The sequence below is a fragment of the Spermophilus citellus genome, assembly GCF_964194105.1.
Source record: "Spermophilus citellus genome assembly, chromosome: 7".
NCBI classification, from domain to species: Eukaryota; Metazoa; Chordata; class Mammalia; order Rodentia; family Sciuridae; genus Spermophilus; species Spermophilus citellus.
The window spans coordinates 35,520,076-35,540,256 of record NC_138188.1 but is presented as its reverse complement, the minus strand read 5'-3'; the positions used below and the strand labels follow the sequence as shown (position 1 = coordinate 35,540,256).

At 46.3% G+C, this 20,181-nt stretch overlaps 1 protein-coding gene across 4 annotated transcripts in view; it reads left to right on the top strand.

Moving 5' to 3' along the window:
* DZIP1L (DAZ interacting zinc finger protein 1 like) overlaps positions 1-19,354 on the top strand; it is a 34,363-nt gene extending 15,009 nt beyond the window's left edge. For all 4 annotated transcript variants that reach the window (XM_081301553.1, XM_081301555.1, XM_081301552.1 and 1 more), the window contains exons 5-16: positions 429-590; positions 1,566-1,694; positions 3,039-3,101; positions 4,243-4,383; positions 4,818-4,848; positions 5,456-5,509; positions 8,441-8,574; positions 9,789-9,978; positions 12,954-13,170; positions 13,591-13,781; positions 16,549-16,688; positions 18,423-19,354. In XM_081301553.1, coding sequence (XP_081157679.1) covers positions 429-590; positions 1,566-1,694; positions 3,039-3,101; positions 4,243-4,383; positions 4,818-4,848; positions 5,456-5,509; positions 8,441-8,574; positions 9,789-9,978; positions 12,954-13,170; positions 13,591-13,781; positions 16,549-16,688; positions 18,423-18,584 — 1,614 coding nt within the window. In that variant the 3' untranslated portion in view covers positions 18,585-19,354. The remainder of the gene's footprint in view (positions 1-428; positions 591-1,565; positions 1,695-3,038; positions 3,102-4,242; positions 4,384-4,817; positions 4,849-5,455; positions 5,510-8,440; positions 8,575-9,788; positions 9,979-12,953; positions 13,171-13,590; positions 13,782-16,548; positions 16,689-18,422) is intronic.
* Positions 19,355-20,181: the final 827 nt, after the last annotated feature.

Below are 20,181 nucleotides of genomic sequence, written 5' to 3'. Positions count from 1 at the left end.
CGAAAGTTCCAGAACCCAGCCTGGAAGAAATGTTTAGTAAATATTTGCTGAATGAAAAGACAAACTTGCTGCTCATTCCTTCATTTATTCATTTGTTAATTCATCATTCATTTTCTCTGCATGCATTTATTGAGCACCAACTATGCCAGGCATTGCCAGGAGTATAAAGAAAGAGAAGACGAGTCCTGTTCTCAAGGGACTTCACAATTGAGGTTTGGCTGATTTAGAATGGCCAGTTCTAGATCCAAACAACAATGGGACAAATACCCTTTGTCTCCATGGTGACAAGCATGAATGGGGGCCTTTGCAAATTCTCAGCAATATTTGCTATATTGTGGAATTAATGATTTACATTGTTCTTGCTTTTTTCTTCCTTCTTTCCTTCCTTTTTTTCTCTTTGTTCTTTCTTTCCTTTTTATTTTTGGTAGGAAGCAGAGTTCACTCGTCAGAGGGAAATAGAAGCTAAGAAGCACTTTGATGAATGGAAAGAAAAAGAGCGGACCAAGCTTTACGGGGAAATAGACAAGCTAAAGCAATTATTTTGGGATGAATTTAAAACCGTTGCCAACCAGAACTCTACGCTAGAAGAGGTGCCCAACATAAAAAGCATTTCAAAGTTCTTTTGTTGAAAATCTGCTTATTCTCAAAAATTCATTTCTTAGTTTACATTACTTTTATTTATTTTTATACAGTATATGAATGGGTATGTGTTGCTTTTGTTAGTGCAGTAGTGGTGTATATAACCACAATAACCCACAGGTAGGTGGAAGGACATTTCTGTCTCTTTGTTGTTATTTTATTTTTTTAGTTGTTGTTGGACACAATACCTTTATTTAATTTATTTATTTTTATGTGGTGCTGAGGAGAATCCAGGGCCCCACACATGCTAGGAAAGCGCTCTACCGCTGAGCCACAACCCCAGGTCTTTTTTGTTATTTATTTGGTGCCAGGGATTGAACCAGAGTCCCATATGTGCTAAGCAAGTGCTCTGCCACTGAGCTAAACCCCAGCCCTTGGTATTTCCTCTTTGATCTAAATTTTCTGTGCCTTTTCCTTCTCATACTCTGCTAGTTCTGGAATCAGTGGACTGGGCTCTGGTGTGCAAAACCAGCCCTTCAGGTGACAGTCAGGACTTTTTGTTTTGTGGAAGAGGGGAAGGAGGCCTCAGGGGGTGGCCTGGGATGCCTGAGTCCTTCCCCTGGACTCTAAGAGTGTGGTTCTCCACAACATATTCCAAACTGAGGAAGAAATGGGCAGTGGTCAGGTGAGCTCAGGGTTTTGAGTATAGCAGAATTTTAGTGGAATTGGAAGGATTCTTTTGGGTTCTGTCCTCCCCTGGGAGCTTGCTTCCCCTGTGCAAGGGCTGAACCCTCAGGATAACCCTTGCAAAAAGCAATGCTGATTCATGTGAACATTTGCAGGCACGTGAGTGTTTCGTAAGGACTAGTTGGGGGTTCGTGGTTGGGGTAAGTTGTGCCCTTCTGACACTGTATCGGCATAAAGTGTGAAAGTCAATGTGATGACTAGACCTTCTTCTGAATGAAATGATACCCTGGCCTTTTCAGAAACTGCAGGCGCTGCGGTCTCACAGCGCAACAGAATCCCACCTCGGATCGCTGCGGGATGAGGAGTCAGAGGAGCGACTCAGGCAGGCGCAGGAGCTCCAGGCCCTGAGAGAGAAGATGGAGATTCAGGTGATCATGCTCTGTGCAGTCCAAGGTTCTAGAGCAAGCCCAGAACCTTGTTATCTCCAACAAAGCCTCTCTTTTTTTTTTTTTTTTTTGCCATATGGATTTAGGGGAATTGCAAGACATCAAAGGTCTGTATTTTCAGATCTTTTGCCAACTCATGAGAGGGTAGAGCAAGGTTCTCAGGCAAGGCTGGTGCTAGGTGTCCAAGGTCTGACTTGACTGACATATTTCCAAAATATATACAAACATATATGGGGTGACACCTTTGTCACAATTTTTATCCTAACCCAGTTGAAAACGATTCAGAAAGTATGATGGTTTCCTGGATTTGAAGATATTTAGGATGGACCCACTGGTGTGATGGTAAATGAGAAACTAAACTAGCTCTCTGGAGCTAAAATACAGTTTTGATTTGTAGCATTTGCCATTTGCTGTGGTGTAAATACTCCCACTATGGATGATTTCATGGTAGCAAGGTGAGGTGACGTCACTGAATGAAGCTGAGTAAATTTATGCACCGTCTGCTCTGACCCAGCTGTAGGAGGTGGCTCTGGCTGGTGGGTGAATCCTACTCCAGTCCAGTTACAGGTGGTCTGTGTCACTGATAATTCCATGGTAGGGAAGGACAGTTGACAGTCATTAAATCACAGGTGCTTCTGTTTCTGCTCTCCAAGATGGTTGAGGCAGAGCTTCAAATTTAACTCTCAGCATTGTGGCATTTCCACCCATAGATACTTCACAAGTTTCCCATCATAAAGCAGCCATTCTTTTTCTATGAACTTCTTTGCCAATTTTTTCTATTATTGATGTTTTTCTTGCCCATTTTTGGGTAGTGAGTGGAAATTAGCCCAGCTCTTTATTGTTCTAGTTGTGGCTATTTTCCACAACTCCATTTATTATGGCTTAGCCATACAAAAATGAAGAATGTTTTATGTCATTAAAATGATCAAATTATCAATCTTTTCTTTATGGCCTTTCCTAATCTTGGGATTTAAAAAGAAATGATTTCTGGGTTTTTCTTTCAGTACTTTTATGGCTTTAATTTTTACATTTAATTCTTTGACCCATCTAGAATTTATTTCAGTTTAAAATATTAAATATGGATCCATGTTCATATTTTTTCTAGACAGATAGTACTTATTTAAACATCATTAGTCAATAATCCATCTCCCCCTTCCCTCACCAACTAAGTTTCCATTTTTTCCCCCCCTCTTTGTCCGGGCTTTCTATTCTATTCTATAAGTCTGTCTGCCTAATCATGAGCCAGTACTTTTTAATTTCTGTAGTTTTCTGATATATATTTAATATCTAGAGGGGCCCATTTAATAAGCTTTTAATCTTTTTCAGAATACAGAGTGGAAGAGAAAAATGAAGAAACTGCAGGAAGAGCGTATGGCTGAGAGGAGAGAGGTAGTGTCCCTGGGTGGTCTGGGGACATGGTTCCCGTGACCTCCTCTCATGATTCCACATCCTTTCCATTCCACCTCTTCCACCCAATCCCACCTGTAACTGGCTAGCAGATATTTTCTTGCTGATATTGTACCCAGATGCTGGTTGCTATCAATATAAAGAATTGGTCAGCTGATGGGTCAGTAGTTTTCCTGGCCAGGGGCTGGGGATTCCAGGCCTTGTCTTGTGAGCCCAACAAAGTCCTTCATTCCGTGCTGAGGCCTTCTTGTCTTATAAACCTCAGATCAGTCACCTGGTCCATGTTTGGGGTTTTCCTTAAAAGCCCCCAAGCCCAGAGAACCAGGTGACAACGGACCTTAGTGATATTACACTGGGGATCCAAATGTAGAGTTCAGTTTCTGAGCCCAGTACAGGCCTCAGGGTAATGAGAACTGCTTCTGTATACACGTCCATGAGGAGGAGGTCAGTTGAGGAGGTCACTGGTTAGCCAGGGCCCCAGGTTCTGCCGTAGAAAGCTCAGGAGATGACAAGGCTCAGGTCAGAGCCCGGCCCATGGTTGATGCTGCTCCCTACTTCATCATAGAGGTGTGTGGTGGCCATGTGATGGGTTTTATTTTATTTGAAACACTTTAAAATAGAAAATATACTCAAATTGGTTCCAAAAGCAGAAGAAATATACTAAGGTACACGGAGAAGTCATTCTCACCTGTGCCCATCTCACAGGTGATGACTTCTATTGCTTTCTTGTATATTCTTCTAGAGTTTCTTTATGCAAATATTAATAAATAGATTCACTTTGCTTCTGCTATTACTTTAAAAATAACATATTAACACATTTTCTTCACCTAAATCATGGCATTGAATGATTTTTTTTAATGGTCTCAATTTACCCTCAATGGATAATCACATCTGTAGGAGGGCCCTTTCTCTCCTGGTCTTAGGGACCTGTGTTCCATTCTTACTCCTTAGGAACACCCCACAAATGTTATTAGAAAGCCACCTGTCCAGCTCTAGAAATCCTCTACCCTGGTTCAAGTGAACCCTTTACCAGTATTTGTCTCCAGAAACAGACCCTGTGGGCACCAGATACTCTGAAGTCTCTGCAGACATTTGACCTACCAGCCATCCTTGTGTCCACCAGCTGCAGGAGGAGAATGAGAGGCTCCAGGCCTCCCTGTCTCAGGACCAGAGGAAGGCAGCCGCCCAGTCTCAGCGCCAGATCAATTCCCTCCGGGCCCAACTACAGGAACAAGCCAGGCTCATTACCTCCCAGGAGGAGATGGTAGGTCTCTCCTCCTCCCACCAGGCCCTGCTGCCCCTAGGCTTTTTTTTCTGCAAGGATTGCTTTGGATTCCTCTGCGGTCTTTAGGTTCATTTTTTTTGGCATAAGGGGCACAAAGCAGCTCCTTCCCTCCAGGCTGAAAAAGTGTCCCTTCTCTGAAAAGGGGTCATTCTTACCTCTCCACCTTGGGGAAATGGAGTGGGCTGTCATCTGGGTTGTCCCTGTCCCACCTGAGCTCCATCCCCTTTCACATGTGGACTGTAAGAGGTGTGCCAGGAGGCTGGGGCAGTGCATCTGAGTGTCTTCCAGTTTCAGTGGGTGGCATGACAACAGTGGCGGTCCCTTCTTCACCATGCTAGACAGGTCTACTGCTCAGAGCAGGATCCCCACACGTTCTTGCCAGACTCTAACCTGCTCTGTTCTACCTCTTACAGATCCAGACCTTGTCCCTCAGGAAGGTGGAGAGTAAGTCTTCAAGGAATTGTTTTTACCAGTCTTTGGTTCTTCTTCCCGCAACCCCCATCAATTTATAGGCAGAGGATTGGTGACAGCAGTCCATGGGACATGTGTTAGGCTTTCCCAGGGAGCTCCTGGGGCAGACGACACTGAACTGAAGGCTTTCCACCCGCTGGCAGGCTTTCTCTTCTCTGTAACAGTTTGGAGGCAAAGGGGAGGGGCGAGGATCTTGGGGGCAGTGATTGGTGGACTAGGGTTCATGAGTAGGTTTTTAAACTCACCTTGCCTGAATTACACGATATCATATTATCTCCACAATTTACTGTAGGGTGGGCATTATCTTTATTTTCTAGATGAGGAAACTTTGGCTTATGGAGGTTCAAGGACTTTCTATCTCGTGCTAGTGAGGGACAGGGCTGGCATGTGAACTCCAATCAGTCTGCCTCCATTGTCCGTGGTTGTGACCACTGCTCCATCCTGCCTCTCTCTAATAAAGATGAATTGACTGGAGGGCTTGCTCCTTCTGACCAGTAGTCACCTGGGGTGCTTCCCTTTTGTCTAAAGTTGGGATGGGGTACAGGGTACTGGAGCCACTAACTATATCTATTCTTTTCAGGGACCCAAGAGGTGCCCAAGGCTGTGGACACAGAGGAGGACTCTCCTGAGGAAGGTGGCGCTTCTTCTTTTCTGGGTGTTCAGTGCAGAAAACAGCTTTGCTGTTGTCTTGGTTGTTTAGTTTGTTTCTACTTAGCTGTCTCTGGACACTGAAGCTAGGGGTGGAGGGAATTAAGAATGTGAAATAATGTCTTTAGCACCTGTGTGTGCCAAGTATGTCACATGCATGCATTCACATGCAATCTTCTGGTTCACTGATGGGGAAACCCAGGCTCAGACAAAGTTGGTGGCTTGCTCTGAGAACTTGCTCTATTGACTTAAAAATGGCCTTTTCTGTTTCACTCTGCATTGTGAGTGTGCTGCGGATGGTTCCCATAGGGCCTGACTATGTGCAGGAGTCTGCTTTGCTACCTGTTTAAAGGTCTGAGTACCTGCTATTTTCACACACCTCATTTACTGACTGATTCTGATTTTCAGAGCTCTCAACCAGATGTTGTGAGGGGATACATAAGAGAGATGAAAAAAATAGACATGCTTCCTGACCAAAAGGAGTTTCTAAAGCACAGCAGAGAGAGGAAGCTCCCTGGGGAAACAAGAATGTACTCTTTCAGGGCAACCTACTGACCAAGGCCTGGGCACTCAGTGAGACTGTGATAGGACAATTCCAAAGTTACCCAATAGATGTACCTCCAGGAAGGGTTAGACTTCTGTCACTAGAGTTCATCACAGCTTTTTTCTTTTCTTTTCTTTTCTTTTCTTTTCTTTTCTTTTCTTTTCTTTTCTTGTACCAAGGGTTGAACTCAGGGGCACTCAACCACTGAGCCACATCTTCAGCCCTATTTTGTGTTTTATTTAGAGATAGGGTCTCATTGAATTGCTTAGTGCCTTGCTGTTGCTGAGGCTGGCTTTGAACTCCTTATGCTCCTGCCTCAGCCTCCTGAGTTGCTGGGAATACAGGCATTTGCCATTGTGCCTGGCCTTATTTTATTTAAAAAAAAAATGTATATATATATACATTTTTTTTTTCCTGAGATAGTAGTCTATGCACTTGGGAAAAACAGTGCGAGAGGAAGCTCTGCTCCAGAGCGGTAGGCAGAAGCCTGACTTGGGAACTTGTTAGAAATGCAAATTTGCAAATTCTCAGGCCCCATCCTAGATAAATTGCTATACAAAATTACATATAAGAGGTTGTGAGGGGAATGGGAAAATAAACAAGGAGAGAAATGAATTACAGTAGATGGGGTAGAGAGAGAAGATGGGAGGGGAGGGGAGGGGGGATAGTAGGGGATAGGAAAGGTAGCAGAATACAACAATTACTAATAGGGCATTATGTAAAATTGTGGATGTGTAACCGTCGTGATTCTGCAATCTGCATTTGGGGTAAAATTGGGAGTTCATAACCCACTTCAAACTACAGAGATCTTAAGGGCAGGGCCTAGCAGTCTGTGTTTTCATGTGCTCCAGGGCATTCTGATTCCTGCTCTTGTTTGGGGTTCATTGTGAGACCAGTGGCTCTCTACAAATGGCTGCACATTGAGAATCACCAGGACCTGGTCTCCAGCCTGGGAGCCCAGGGCTACTGACTTCTACTCCTAAGTGTCCCCCTGGGCTGGAAGCTGGGGTATTTCTGCTCCAGGGTACTACTGTCTCAGATCTGGGCTCAGTCAGTCCTGCCACAGGTTAGCTTTTGGTCCCCTGCTTCTTGAAGCACACCATGTAGGGGATGGGCTGTGGGCACCAGAAGCATTTCAAGCTGCCAGGTGATTCTGATGCACAGCCATGGTTGAGGTGCCTGTCCCAGTGCAAACTTCATTAAGGAGAATCAGCCGTGGAGGGTTGGGTTGGGTTGGGGGGTTGGTGATCATGGGGTGGGGGTTGTTTTCTTGCAGATTGTTGGGCCCCACATGCAGAATTTTTGATTCAGTAGGTTTGGGATAGGAGCTAAGAATCTGCATATCTTACAAGTTACTGGGTGATGGTGTTTATTAGAATGTCCAGGAAGTTTTAAAAATAAACATCCAGGGTTGGGAACCCACCCTTTGAAATTCTGAAGTAATTAACCTGGGTTGGTTTCAATATGCTGTTGAAGTTGAGATTCATCAGCCCTGACCTTGAGCTCTGTTAGAGGAGATGGATTTCTTCTCTGTCCCCAGCATCCACTCTGGCCTGTTCATACCTTGTTCTACTTGTGTAGCAAATGTCTGTTGAGTGAATTTCAGGGGTTGGTTCAGCTCTAAGCACCGTGCCTTCCAGCTCTAAGTACTGCCCCTTTGTAGCAGTTAGCATGTTTTATTGTAATTGCTTTTTTGGTTACCTTGTGGATCTGTATTTATAAATGTGCAACCCATGGCTCATCTCCATGAGAATCAGGGCCTGTGAAAATACAGATTTCAGGGCTGTTCCCCTGACTTGTACAATCAGACTCTGGGCAGAGTATAGCCAGGGAATAGGTATTTTTAACCCAGGTGATTCTGATACATGCTGCAGTTGGAGGGAGACCCCTGATCTAGATAGCAAACTTGAAGAAAGCAGGGATCTGTCTATCTTGCTCACCAATTTGTCTTTTGAGCCAGAACAGAACTGAACCTGGCATTGGAATGAGGATGGCAGGTGGAGGATTATGGAGCTGGCAGAACAAGAGCCCAGAATTTGGGACCAGAATGGAGCTCAGGAACAAGTTACTTTTGGGGTTCAAGTGCAAAGCCCAAACGAGTTAATCTGTGGCAGGATTGACTGAGCCCAGATTTGGGAGGTCCAGACAGAGAGGGAATGAGCATCCTGAAGGGTCTGGGACAGTGGTACCCAGGAGCAGAAACATCCCAGCTTCTGGCGCAGGTGATCACTTTGGAGGAGGAGTCGGTGGCCCTGGGCTCCCAGGCTGGAGGCCAAGATCACTGGCAGCATGAGGGCCTGGCAGGTGCATGGATCTCTGCAAATGGGGGTCTCAGGTGGGCACGCTGACCTTGGTGATTGTTTGGGGCTACAGAGCTAGAAGAGTCCCCCCGCGAGCAGCGGAAGGTACTGGCAGCTCTGAGGCAAAACCCTTCCTTGCTGAAGCAGTTCCGGCCCATCCTGGAGGACACCCTGCAAGAGAAGATGGAAGACATGGGGATAAAGAGGGTAGGTTCTAGGACCGCCATTTAAAGGGCCACACCTACAACGGAGTCACAAAGTGTTCTCAAACTGACTAGTGATCAATTGTTCTTTTCTTTGTAAACTCATCCATTCATTTGTTCTGACCTGGGCTCCTTTGATATCCGTGAAGGGAAATCCACGTGCCTTCCAATGGCATCTTGTGAGTGGCCTTATTTGGCTGTTGGTGGCCCCTACACCTTGACCCCTTAGTGTTCTCCACTCATGGGCAACTTCTGGGTTTCCAAATGGTCTGACAGAGGGAATTTAATTGGCTCAGTTTGGCCTATGGATAGGTCCCCTTTGGATAAATGTCCATCTGTGAGTCCATCACCTGTGACAAACATACCATGCCCACTCAGCTTGTGCCTGTTGGTGGGACAGGCACTGAAAGCTGCATTTGCTGTCAGATAGTATTTGAATGCCATTGTGTTTAGCCAGAGCATTTACATTATCATTAATGGCACCAATGAAATCTATTATTAAGTAAAAACATCTTGTTATTAAGATAGCTGAGCATGGTGTTATTGAAAATGCCATTTGTGTTTCAATGAGTGAGATTAGAGAAAAAAATAGACTCGTAGGTTTAATTCAGGAAGGATGCTCACTAATTTGGACCTTTTTTTTTAAACTACTGCTTAATCTAACCTTTCTCCTATATTCAGACTTAAAATATTTCTAAACTGGGATGAATCCCTGTCTTGGAATCAGAAGTCTCCGAAGATGCTCTTATGGGCTCTGGGTAGATGCCAAAACCCTTGGAAACTTCCAGTAGTTTTATTTTTTGCAGTTTAGTTATTCAAGCATCTTTATCTGGGGACAGCATGTCTGAATGGTGGTAGTGCGTGGGGGTATAAAAAAAAGCAAGGGACCGATCATCTTAGGATTCAGTGGATAGTGAAAAAGTTTGTCCCAAATGAAGCCCCTTATGCTGTGATGTGCATAGAATTGTGACACTACCCTTTGCAGTTTTGCTACTATGCACATTTTGGTGGGGCTCCCAAGCCCTAAATCACCACCCTTTGAGCAACCTGCGAGGCCCCTGCTCTCCCTCCTCTGAACCTCATTTCACTCCCCATCTGCCACCTAAAACATACCAGGCGCCAATCACAGCTACCCCCAGGTCAGCCGCCACAGGCATGAGAATAGGGGAAGAAGAAGGGCAGCTTCTGTCTGCAAAGGTGAATTTCTGTCTCTGCTAGGATGCAAAGGGAATCTCAGTTCAGACCTTCAAACACCTGGAGTCCCTACTGAGAGCCCAGCGGGAGCAGAGGGCCCGGAAGTTTTCTGCATTTCTGAGCCTGAGGGAAAAGCTTGTGAAGGAAACCATCCGCAGAGTGAAGGAGAGACAGACGGAGGCTTCCGTGTTTCATCAGGATGGTCAGCCTCCAGGTATGCTGGGGACAGGGCTTGTTTTGGGACTGTGACCTGGGAGGATCCTGTTCTCACCAAGGCTTGTTGGCACATGAAGAGGGTGTGCAGTTCCTCCCATGGGGCGTTGCCATGAAGGGCTGAGCTGATCCTCAAGGGCTAATAAGTCCAAAAGTCTTGTTCTGGGAAAATAATGAGGAGTTGGGTTGGGGGCCACTTGTCCAGGGGTCACTCCAGCTGGAGGAGATGCAGAGCTGGAGCTTGTGGCCAGTCTGACCTCCTGCTCAGACATGAGGCCTCCCTTGTAGCTGCTTCTGGCCTTGCTTGACTTGCTTTGATCATAGTTTCAATTTTGCTCCAACAGACAGCAGCCCAGTTGGTATCTGGCTCTGCACACCAGGCATGCCAATGTGGGAGACAAGCATTAAGGTAGCAGGGTGGAGCAAGTATCAGTCAAATCAAAACTTCCTCATAGTGCAGCGATTCTCTGCCTTGAGCAGTGGCACAGAACCTGGACTGGGCTGAGCTGCTTTCAGACAAATCTTCGGGGCTCAAGTTTTGTTCCCTGCTCAAGTCAAAGTTATTGCTTTGCCAATTGTCCCTGTTCCCATGGGTTGACAAGGCGAGACTCTGTGTTTTGGTGGAAGATTAAAATATATGGACAACAACACTCAGGTATCTTCCCTCAAAGATCTTTTGGACTAGGGAAACTTTCCTTCCTTGATTTGATAGGCTGCATTTCTAGAGGATTCCCAGGTCCACTGTGCTGCTGCTGACCTGGAGGCTCTATGGAGAGCTTCTGTGGGCCTAGGTCTATTCGTGCAGATGATGCTCAGCTTCCTTCATATCATCTCCTCAGGTGTGGACACATGTGGCCCAGAAGGAGGCTAATTCTGGATCTCATGTCTGGACGGACCCAATATGAGCTCCCTGGGCAAAGAGATTTTGTAAAGTGTGGTCTGCATATTTCTGGGGACAAGATGGAAGATTTTAGCACTACACAAACCAATCTTTTTAAAATTTAAGCTTTATTTTTCTTCACATGAATTAGGAAAAAAAAAAGAGTATTTCCAATAGAGCAATCCTGTGAGCTCATGCAAATTATTACTTGGACAGGTATAAAACAGGTATTTTTTGGGCTGGGGATGTGGCTCAAGCGGTAGCGCGCTCGCCTGGAATGCGTGCGGCCCGGGTTCGATCCTCAGCACCACATACCAACAAAGATGTTGTGTCCGCCGAGAACTAAAAAAAAAAAAAAATATATTAAAAAAAAATCTCCCTCTCTCTCCTCTCTCACTCTCTCTTAAAACAAACAAACAAAAAAAAAAAAAACAGGTATTTTATGTTTACAAGTGCAGTCATTTTACATAAAAATGTTAAATAACAAGATAGTTGGTATGAGAATGTGATAAAAATTATGTGATGATCAGGGAAACTATCCTATTCAGTGTAAACTGCTGGTCTTGTCAAATCTCTAAGGAAAGGACAGATCTTGCCATACATAGACATCTCTCACATGGGGTATTTGTTATGGTTACTAACATGCTTTTCATGCTTTGGTTTGCTCATTTGTACAAATGTCCACTCATTAATTCATCCCCCCCCCCCCCGTTTTCATTTTAGTACAGTATTTGCTGAGGTTGACTTTGTGCCGGGACTGTCCCCTTACCTGGGAAACTAGCCAGGACTAGGTGATACAATGGAGCCAGGCACAGGGGTGGTGGGACTTCTGAGGAGGGAGGGGACAGTGACTCAGGGAAGATGAATGGAAACATCTTCAGAGGGCCAGCTTCCAAGAGAAAGGAAAGGTATCTTTGTCCCTCTAGGTGCCACCCGCTTTCTCTTGTCCTCTCTCCTTCCCTGGCTCCAGGTCCAGAAAACTGAGGTGTGAGAGGAGGGCACTGGTTCATGGCACTTTGTAATCCTTTCCTTCCAGCTCTGAGCCCACACTCTCCTCCCAGGCCCCACGGATGCTCTGCCAATGCTCTCTTCCTGTCTCTGATCAGACCATGCCTCTTGCTTGGGAGTGGAATTGTGGAATGCAGCAAAATTGGCAACAGGGGTGAATATTTGGGGCAGACAGACTACCAGGGTTTGCATCTATCACTTTCTTCCATGGAGCTATGGGCAAGTTCCTTAATCTCTCAAAGCCCCTGTAAGGCAGAACAATGCTATCTGAAGATGTTCTGGGCACCAAATGGATGTTGTATGAAGTGCTTTGTTTGGACCTGGTACACAATAATTGTGAGCAGTTGTTGTTTTCCTTCAGCAAGTTTATTTTCACCTTTTCCCTTCTCTTCATCTCACTCTTTCCTAGGTCCACTTCTGAGTAAATGCATTCTCTGAAAGCAGTGTATTTCAAATGTTTTCGACCTTGAGTTACTGCAGTAAGAAACTCTATTCAAATATATAAGTTTTATGGAGAGAACTTGGACTCTCTGTGATGCCCTTTCTGTCCTGTTCATCTTCCATAAACAATTGTTGGGTCCTCCCCCGCCACCTGCCCCACAACAGCGAATCCTGATGCAATTTGGAAAACAGAGGGGTCTATCTAATTGCCAGGCGTATTGTGGCCCCAGGCTGCATGTGGGAGGAGGTTGCATGTGGCTCCACGGCCCATGTAGTCCTGCGGCGACCTCTGGTGGCAGCAGGACCTTCCTGCAAGGTTGCCCATATTCCAGCAGCAAGTAGGGAGGGAACATTGCCAAGACCAAGGTCCAGTTCTAGGATAGCTCAGGGTGCTCAGACCTGTTGACTCCTGTGGGTCTCCTGTGATGACACCCTGCTCTTCTCTTAGTCTGATGAAACTGTTGGACTTTGCTTCCCTCAGAGGAACTCCTGGAGTAGGGTAACTTAAATCTGCTGTGGTTATTACTGCCCACTGCGACTGAGGGCCTTGCCCATCTCCAGTGTGTCGGACCCTCTTTCTATATCCTCTCAGGCTTGAGAACCCAGCACAGGCATGCTCAAAAAGTCATTCTTTTCTGTATTTCTAGTCAAAAGCCAGCAGAGCCCACTGGATACCGGAAAGGCCCAGCCAAAGACCAGGACCCTGCATATGGTGTTGCCATCCAAGCTGGCAGAGCCACCCACACCAACCCTTCAGAAGCACAGCAGCAGTGGCCTTGGCCTGGCCCAGGTGTCCACCCCTACTCCACGCCCCAGGCTACACAAACCCTCCAGCATCCCTGCTTCTCCAGGGCCCGGGTTGAGGTGAGCCCTGAGCTCAGGCCTCCCTGTCCTGGGCTCCCTACAGGCTTCTGCAAAAAATGGGTTGTGGGGGACAGATGTCAATAGGAGGTGCTTCAGATAGGGTCCAACCCAAGCTGGGAATCCTTTGCTCCCAGGCAAGACAGGCCTATCCTCCCCTTCCCCAACTCTTCCTCCAACCCCAGTGGCTACACTGGAAGGTGGGGTCCTCAGGCCAGTAGGGCTGCCTCCTTCTGAGCCCCTTCTGAAGGAGAAGCTGGTGTGATGGGTCCACTCTTGTGCAGCTCCTGGCTGTCATCAGAGCCCAAGGGGCAGAAGAGGGCTAGCTCTAGGAAGACCAAACCAGCTAGCAAGGTGGTGAACTTTGGATTTTAAATTTTTCTTTCTGATTCATGTACCCTTCATTTCTTCTCCTTCATGCAGCAGCACGCCCCCATTCAGTTCTGAAGAGGAGTTGGAGGGGGACACTGGGCATCACGTGCCTCTCCAGCCTCCGCAGACTCCTTCCAGGACAGTGCCCAAGCTGGAGGACTCCTGGGACTTGTCTGACACTGAGACCTCAGAGGAGAATGCCCAGTCCCCTGGCAAGAGCTCAGGTGGCCTGGCTTCCTCGGGTGAGTGGGACTTCGGGTAGCCCTTTTCTAGGAAAAATTTCTTGGGATTTCTGATTTGACATCTCTTTGTTTGTTTAACTTGGAAAGTGTGGTCCTCCTTCCCCTCAAATATTTTTTTTGGGGGGGGATAGAAAGATCTCAGGAAAAGCTAGAACATGGGTGAGGTTTATTTGGTAGGTTTATTTGGTACCTTGTGTCGTCACTGAGTTGTTTAACTGTTGGGTGTTGGAGGAACCCACTTCTTTTCTCCTCCACATTCTTACAGGTAGAGAATAAACACTTTCACCAGATACATTGAGATCAAAGCCTCATTCTGTTAAGGATGATAGGGTCCAGGAATATCTAAGGCATTAGATAATATCTAAGGCATTCCTGTTAGGGCTAGAGTGAAGAAACAGCCAGTATTTGAGGCCTAAGTGGGGTCCCCTCCAAGCTCCCCAAATCCAGATCCCGACTGTGCCTGTGCCAAGGGTTGAGTTGGTAAAGCAGACCTGAGGGGCAGAATCTTAAACAGCTGTGGGGAATGTTCCACCTGATCTCCAAACCCAGCCACAGGTGCAGGGAGAGGGTCAGACAGAAAGAGTGGCATTGTCACCGCCCAGTGGATTTTGTCGTTCCTCCCTTCTTCTTGGCTTCTTCTGTGGGTAGGAGAGAACAGGTTGGTGTTGGGAGAAACTGAGTGGGCACTTCTCTCATTCTTACCCATCTGGGTGGATGAAGAAGTTCTTCTATAGAAGCTTGAGGCAGAGAGAAAAGGTTTCCCTCTATATTTATTACTGAGTACTCGCCACGGACCCAGCTCTGTGTAGGTCTGTCCACAGGAGACTCTTATTCACTCCTCACAGCCCTGACAAGGGAAAGATGTGACCCTGACTTACCATGGCCTCAGGCAGCCCTGTCCTGGGCCTCCTATAGGCTTTTGCACAAAAGGGGGAGAAGAGACAGATGTGAACAGGAGGTTCCTCAGGAGGGGTCCAACCCAAGCTCCTAGGCAGAGAGGGGGAGCCTTTGACCACAGAAATGAACAGGAAGTCTTTTCAACGGGCTGCTTCAGTCTCTTCCATCAGCCTATGGAGCACAGCAGCTCTTCAATCCTACAGGAGAGGTCTTTGCCTTTTACGGCAAAGAGACAGATAGGAATTCAGCTTATTGGTGAACAGAGCATTATACACACGTGAATTAAATAGTATGGTAATTAGAATGCTTGACTATTCCTTAAACTTAAAGTCTCCTGTCTAACAGGCTATAATGATTAGCTGAGCATTCTTCTTCTCAGAACACCTGTATCCTTTCCATTCTTGCAAGTTTTTCTTATAAAACTGCTAACAGAGGACTGTAACTTCAATTGCATTTTCTCTCCGTGGCTGAGCTGAAGAGTATAGAATTTTATGTTTGCAGGGTCAGCAAGAAAAGCTTTTGGATTTGTGTTGTTATGGTTTGGATATGAGGTGTTCTCCCCAAAGCTCCCATGTTAATGCAGAGGTGAAATGATTGAAATTTGAGGGCTGTAACCTAATCTGTCCATCGTAGTTTGAACAGACTGAATGAATGGTACCTGTAGGCAGATATGGGTGTGGCTGGAGGAGGTGGGTTACTGGGGACATACATTGTAAGAGTTCATCTTTCTTGTGATACTCCCTTTACCCACTCTTCCTGGCCACATGAGCATAGCAGCTTTCCTCCACTGTACCCTTTCATCATGATGTTCTGTATCATCTTGGGTCCAAAGCAATGGGGCTGGCTGACCATGAACTTAATCTCCAAAACCATGAGCTCAAAATAAGCTTTTCCTCCTCTAAGTTGTGCATGTCAGGAATTTTGGTCACAGCGATGCACAGCTGACTGACCCATATGCCTAGGTTTGCAATCTGCAAGTCCCTGTCCTTAATGGACTCTGCAGTACTTCAGTGTAAGTCAAGCCTGTCAGCCCATGAGAATCCAGTAGAACTGGATGCCTGGAGAAGTCTTGATGCCCTACCATTCAGGGCCATAGGCTGGCAAGGAGGCAGGAATCTCCTGAGGCAGTTCTGGCTCTGTCACTTGCTACCTATGTGTCCTGGTGCATAGATTTTGGTTCCTTTGTTGTAAAATGAGGTATTTGGACAACATGATTAGTAAGAGGGTAAGGAACACATATAGGCTCTTAACACGTATTTCTTAAATGAGTCAATGAGGCAGGGACTATTATAGCTCAAAACATTTTCTCAGGCCCCAGGCATTTGAGTCCTAGAAGGCCGTGTGGAATTAGGTCCCTGCTTTCTGGTCAGTCTCCACATCACCTTGGTTTCAGGCATCAGGGCCTGATAATGATCTCCATCTCTGTTCAGTTCCTGTTTCCTACATGGAGTTCACAGAAAGCCTTTCTCTTCCTCAGTCCTCTTGTGCTAATTCATAATTAATATTTATTCTTGTCTCTGTGTGAAAGTTTTGAAGAAGAGCCCATCTGCATGTTAGTTCTTGCATTGCACTGAGCAAGGGTCCACCTCAGCCCTTCCTGAGAGGGGAGGACGTCTTCCTGAGCCACCATCAGCTGCAATGTCAAGTCAGCACAGTGACACATTCAGAATATTCCAAGCCCCTTGGAACTGGGCATATGCGGGCCTGGGCCTTCTATCTCCTTGCCTTTTTTCTTTGTGGTTGCCCTACCTTCTTCTTCCTGACCCTCTCCCCACTTCCTCTATCACATTGTAGTCTGGATGTGACCCATAAGGATGAAGCATTCACTCTCCAGCTCTTTCCAGTGACAAACCACTTGTCCCCCTTCCAGGAACGCTGGTCCAGTCGATGGTCAAAAACCTTGAGAAGCAGCTTGAGACTCCTGCAAAGAAGCCTGCTGGAGGGGTCAGTCTGTTCTTGAGGTCCAACACAGGGCTGCAGAGGGCTTCCACGCCAAGAGGGAAGCCTCAGGTAGCATGCGGGATGCTTGGGGGTAGCCCTGATATTTGAAGGGCCTGGGGTGAGAGTTGTGGGGAGGGTCACTTGACCTTCACAGGACATTGAATGTGACATCAACGTCTCTCTCTACCCCTACACATGTGGAGAGGTGGCCACTTTAGAATTCTTTTTGTGCCCATGTTAACATTAGAATCCTTTTGAGCCAGATGCAATGGCACATGCTTGTAATCCCAGTGACCTGGGAGGCTGAGGTTGGAGGATCAAAAGTTCAAGGCCAACCTAGGCAACTTAGTTAGACCCTCTCTCAAAATAAAATATAAAAAGGGCTAGGGATGTAGCTCTGTGGTAAAGCACTCTTGACTTCAATTCCTAGTACCACACATGCAAAAAAAAAAAAAAAAAAAAATCCTTTTGGTTCATTATACAAGCATCCGTTCAATAGGTTTAATTCTTAGTCATCTGCCTCTAAGAGTCTGGGAACTGACCACACATGGCCTCTGTTGTGGCTGCTTTATTCCTGCATCATTTCTTCCATGGTGGGCTCCTGCCAAGCCCTCCCTCTATCATAACTCAAGGCTGTGTACAGAGCAGAACCCTTCCCTGTAGGGGTAGGCCTTAGAGTGGTACCATCAGAGGTGACAATGTAAAATGGCAATATTTAGATAATTTTGTTATTCAAGGCCATGGCTCATCACTAAGTGTCCAGTTGGCCTTGCTTCCATCAGGCTGTAAATGCCATCAGACTTTTAGACTCAGATATGGCACTTCCCCTACCATTACCAGCCCCTTATCACCTTCCACACTCCTGTTATTTCCTTAGGTAGGAAAACTTAGACCTCACTTACTCCACGCTCCTTTCTCACCTTCTTAGTCAAAGAGGTGCATTTTGGAATACTCAGTGCTAATGCCCTGAAGCCAGAAGTAGTGGACTATCATTCTTTGTTTGTTTCTTTTCTTTTTTCTTTTTTTTAACAGTGCTGGGGATTGAACCCAGAGCCTCATGCATGCTAGGCAACTGCTGTACCACTGAGCTGAACAACCAGCTTCTTATTCTTTTTTTTTTAATAGCATCCCCCTGCTCATTCTATTTATTACTTAGTGTATTTGGTTTATCATATCCCTTTTCCCAGGTCATGAAAGAGGACCAACTGTCCAAAACAGATGGAAGCGCTGATCAGAGCATACTTGCAGCTCAGGGCCCCAGGTGGTTTCTGATTGGTTGGCCTTACATGCCAGGAGAAATACATAGAGTGTCTAATATTGAAGCCCAGGTGATCAGCAGGGGCAGCAAGAGGGGAAGGCCTGGCCTGGGCTGTTGCTGTGGTCTGGGGTTGCCTGATTCCTCTGTGAACTTGAACCCTCATTGGCTGCAGCTGAACCCCTTCCAAACTGAAGGGTCCTGTGCCCCTGAGCTTCCCATGGTGTATTCAGCTCTAGAACTTGCAGAGGTTGAGATTCTGATTTCCAGCTCTGTTCATATGGGGAGTTAAAAATCTGCACAATTTGAATGAAAGTGGGAGCAACAGATATACACACAGGTCTTTCCAAGGTTTGGTTAGTAGAGTTCCAGAGGTATTTGAAGTCACTGTGGCCTCTGTGGTCTCTTGAGCAGGTTCTCTTGAGAAGGCAGGAGTAGTGTCTTCCAAATCTGCATTTGTCCCCATTTCCGTCCTGCATGGTGCTTACCTTTCTATTGTCCTCCTGCATTTATCAAAATGCATTTTCTTCTCCCCTTACACCCCGCAGCTTTCTGAAGATGAGAGTGACTTGGAGATCTCTTCCTTGGAAGATCTTCCCCAGGATCTGGATCAAAGAGAGAAACCAAAGCCCTTGTCCTGCTCAAAGCCACCAGAGAAGTCTGATGCCGGTCCTTGGAGCTCTGGCAGACCCAGGGTTTCTGGCTGGTGATCCTGACAAGAGCCTGGCTGGCAGGAAAACCAGCCTTGTCACCTGGCTGAAGCCATCTAGGGTCCTACCTCAACAAAAGAGGCTGATGCTAGGTCTCTTGCCTTTACTAGCTACTAAGAGGTCTTCCCTTCAGAGAGAAACAGAATAGGGGACAGATATGATCTTCCCTTCTCTACCTGTGAGGTGCCCTGCCCTAGAGGGCCAGAGGTGCTTGGTAGGGTTCCCTGAATCCCAGGGCTTGAGAAAACATTATAACAAGGCCTCCTGGTAGTTTCTTCCCTCTATTTTCATGTCAACTCCAAACTGAAAGGGGTCATCCAGTCACTCTTCCTAAGCCTTTTATAAATCTGCAGGATCACTGTGGAGATGGGTCCTGTATAGGGTCCTAATGCCTGTCAATGATTGACCCAGATTCATTTATTGAGCACCCTACTATATGCTGGGTTCTCCAGCTGCTCACAGCTGATTTGGGGCACAGCAGAAGTAGGTAGGCAGAATATCTACAGCCAGGACCAGTATGGGATGGTTATCTAGTGGCAGAGATTAGGGTGTTATAGGAGCATAGAAGAGGCTACCCAACCCATCCTGGGGTGATCTTGGAGAACTTCCCGGGATTGTGATATCTGGTAGGACCAGCATATGGGTGAGATGAAAGGAGAACCCTGACAGGGGCTTCATTTCCCCAAAGGACCACAAATTAAATTTTTTGATAACATTCCAAAATCACATTATATACATAGCCACTGTATTTTTTTTTAGTGTAAAAAACATTAGTTTATTATATGCAAAAATTTATATATAACCTGATGTGTGTATTTGTTATTTCTTTATTATTTTGGGGGCTTTGCAGGGGTTGGGTTGGTGAAGAGGGAATCAAGCAATCTGTGCCTCCATTGTGTCAAGTTAAGTCTTTTGGGATGCCATTACCAAGGTGGGGTTAGAGGGTCAAAGTTTTATTGAGGAGTCACACCTGGGAAAGGCAAAGGTGTCGGAAGTGGGATTGGATAGGGAAAGGCTGCCGAGGGCAATGCAGAATGAAAAGAGAGGAAGTGACAGAAAGGAACAAGGAGGGCCCCTGACTGCAATGCAGGTCTGACAAGGTCTCCACCAACACCAGGGGATGCTCCAGAGCAAGAACCACTCACTTGGGGAGTCCCCAGTGGGCAGAACCCGCTGGGTCTCATACCTGCACTGGGCTTGTCCATTGGCTGGGGCAGTCCAGGTGAGTGAGACCTCTGCCTGAATGCTGAGGTGAACCCTATTGGTCAGCTTCATTTTTCATAGTTGAACAGCAATTATTTTTCTTAAAGGAAATCCATTTCCTTTGTGTCTGGCTCAGTAAGTCCTATTTTTAATTTTCAGTTATGGAAAATTTCAAATATACATATGTACAAGTAGAGAGAATGTCGACCTGGGTCCACGTCCACATCACCAGGTGTCAGCTATTATCCACTCCACTTGTGGCCAGTCCTATTTCATCCATTACCAGCCCTCACCCCATCTGGGCTTCTTTTGACCTCTGGGTGATCCTGACATCTGGGCTAGACCTGGAAGCTCTTATAGGAGGAGCCAGGGGAGGAGTGAGGAAGGAAAAGCA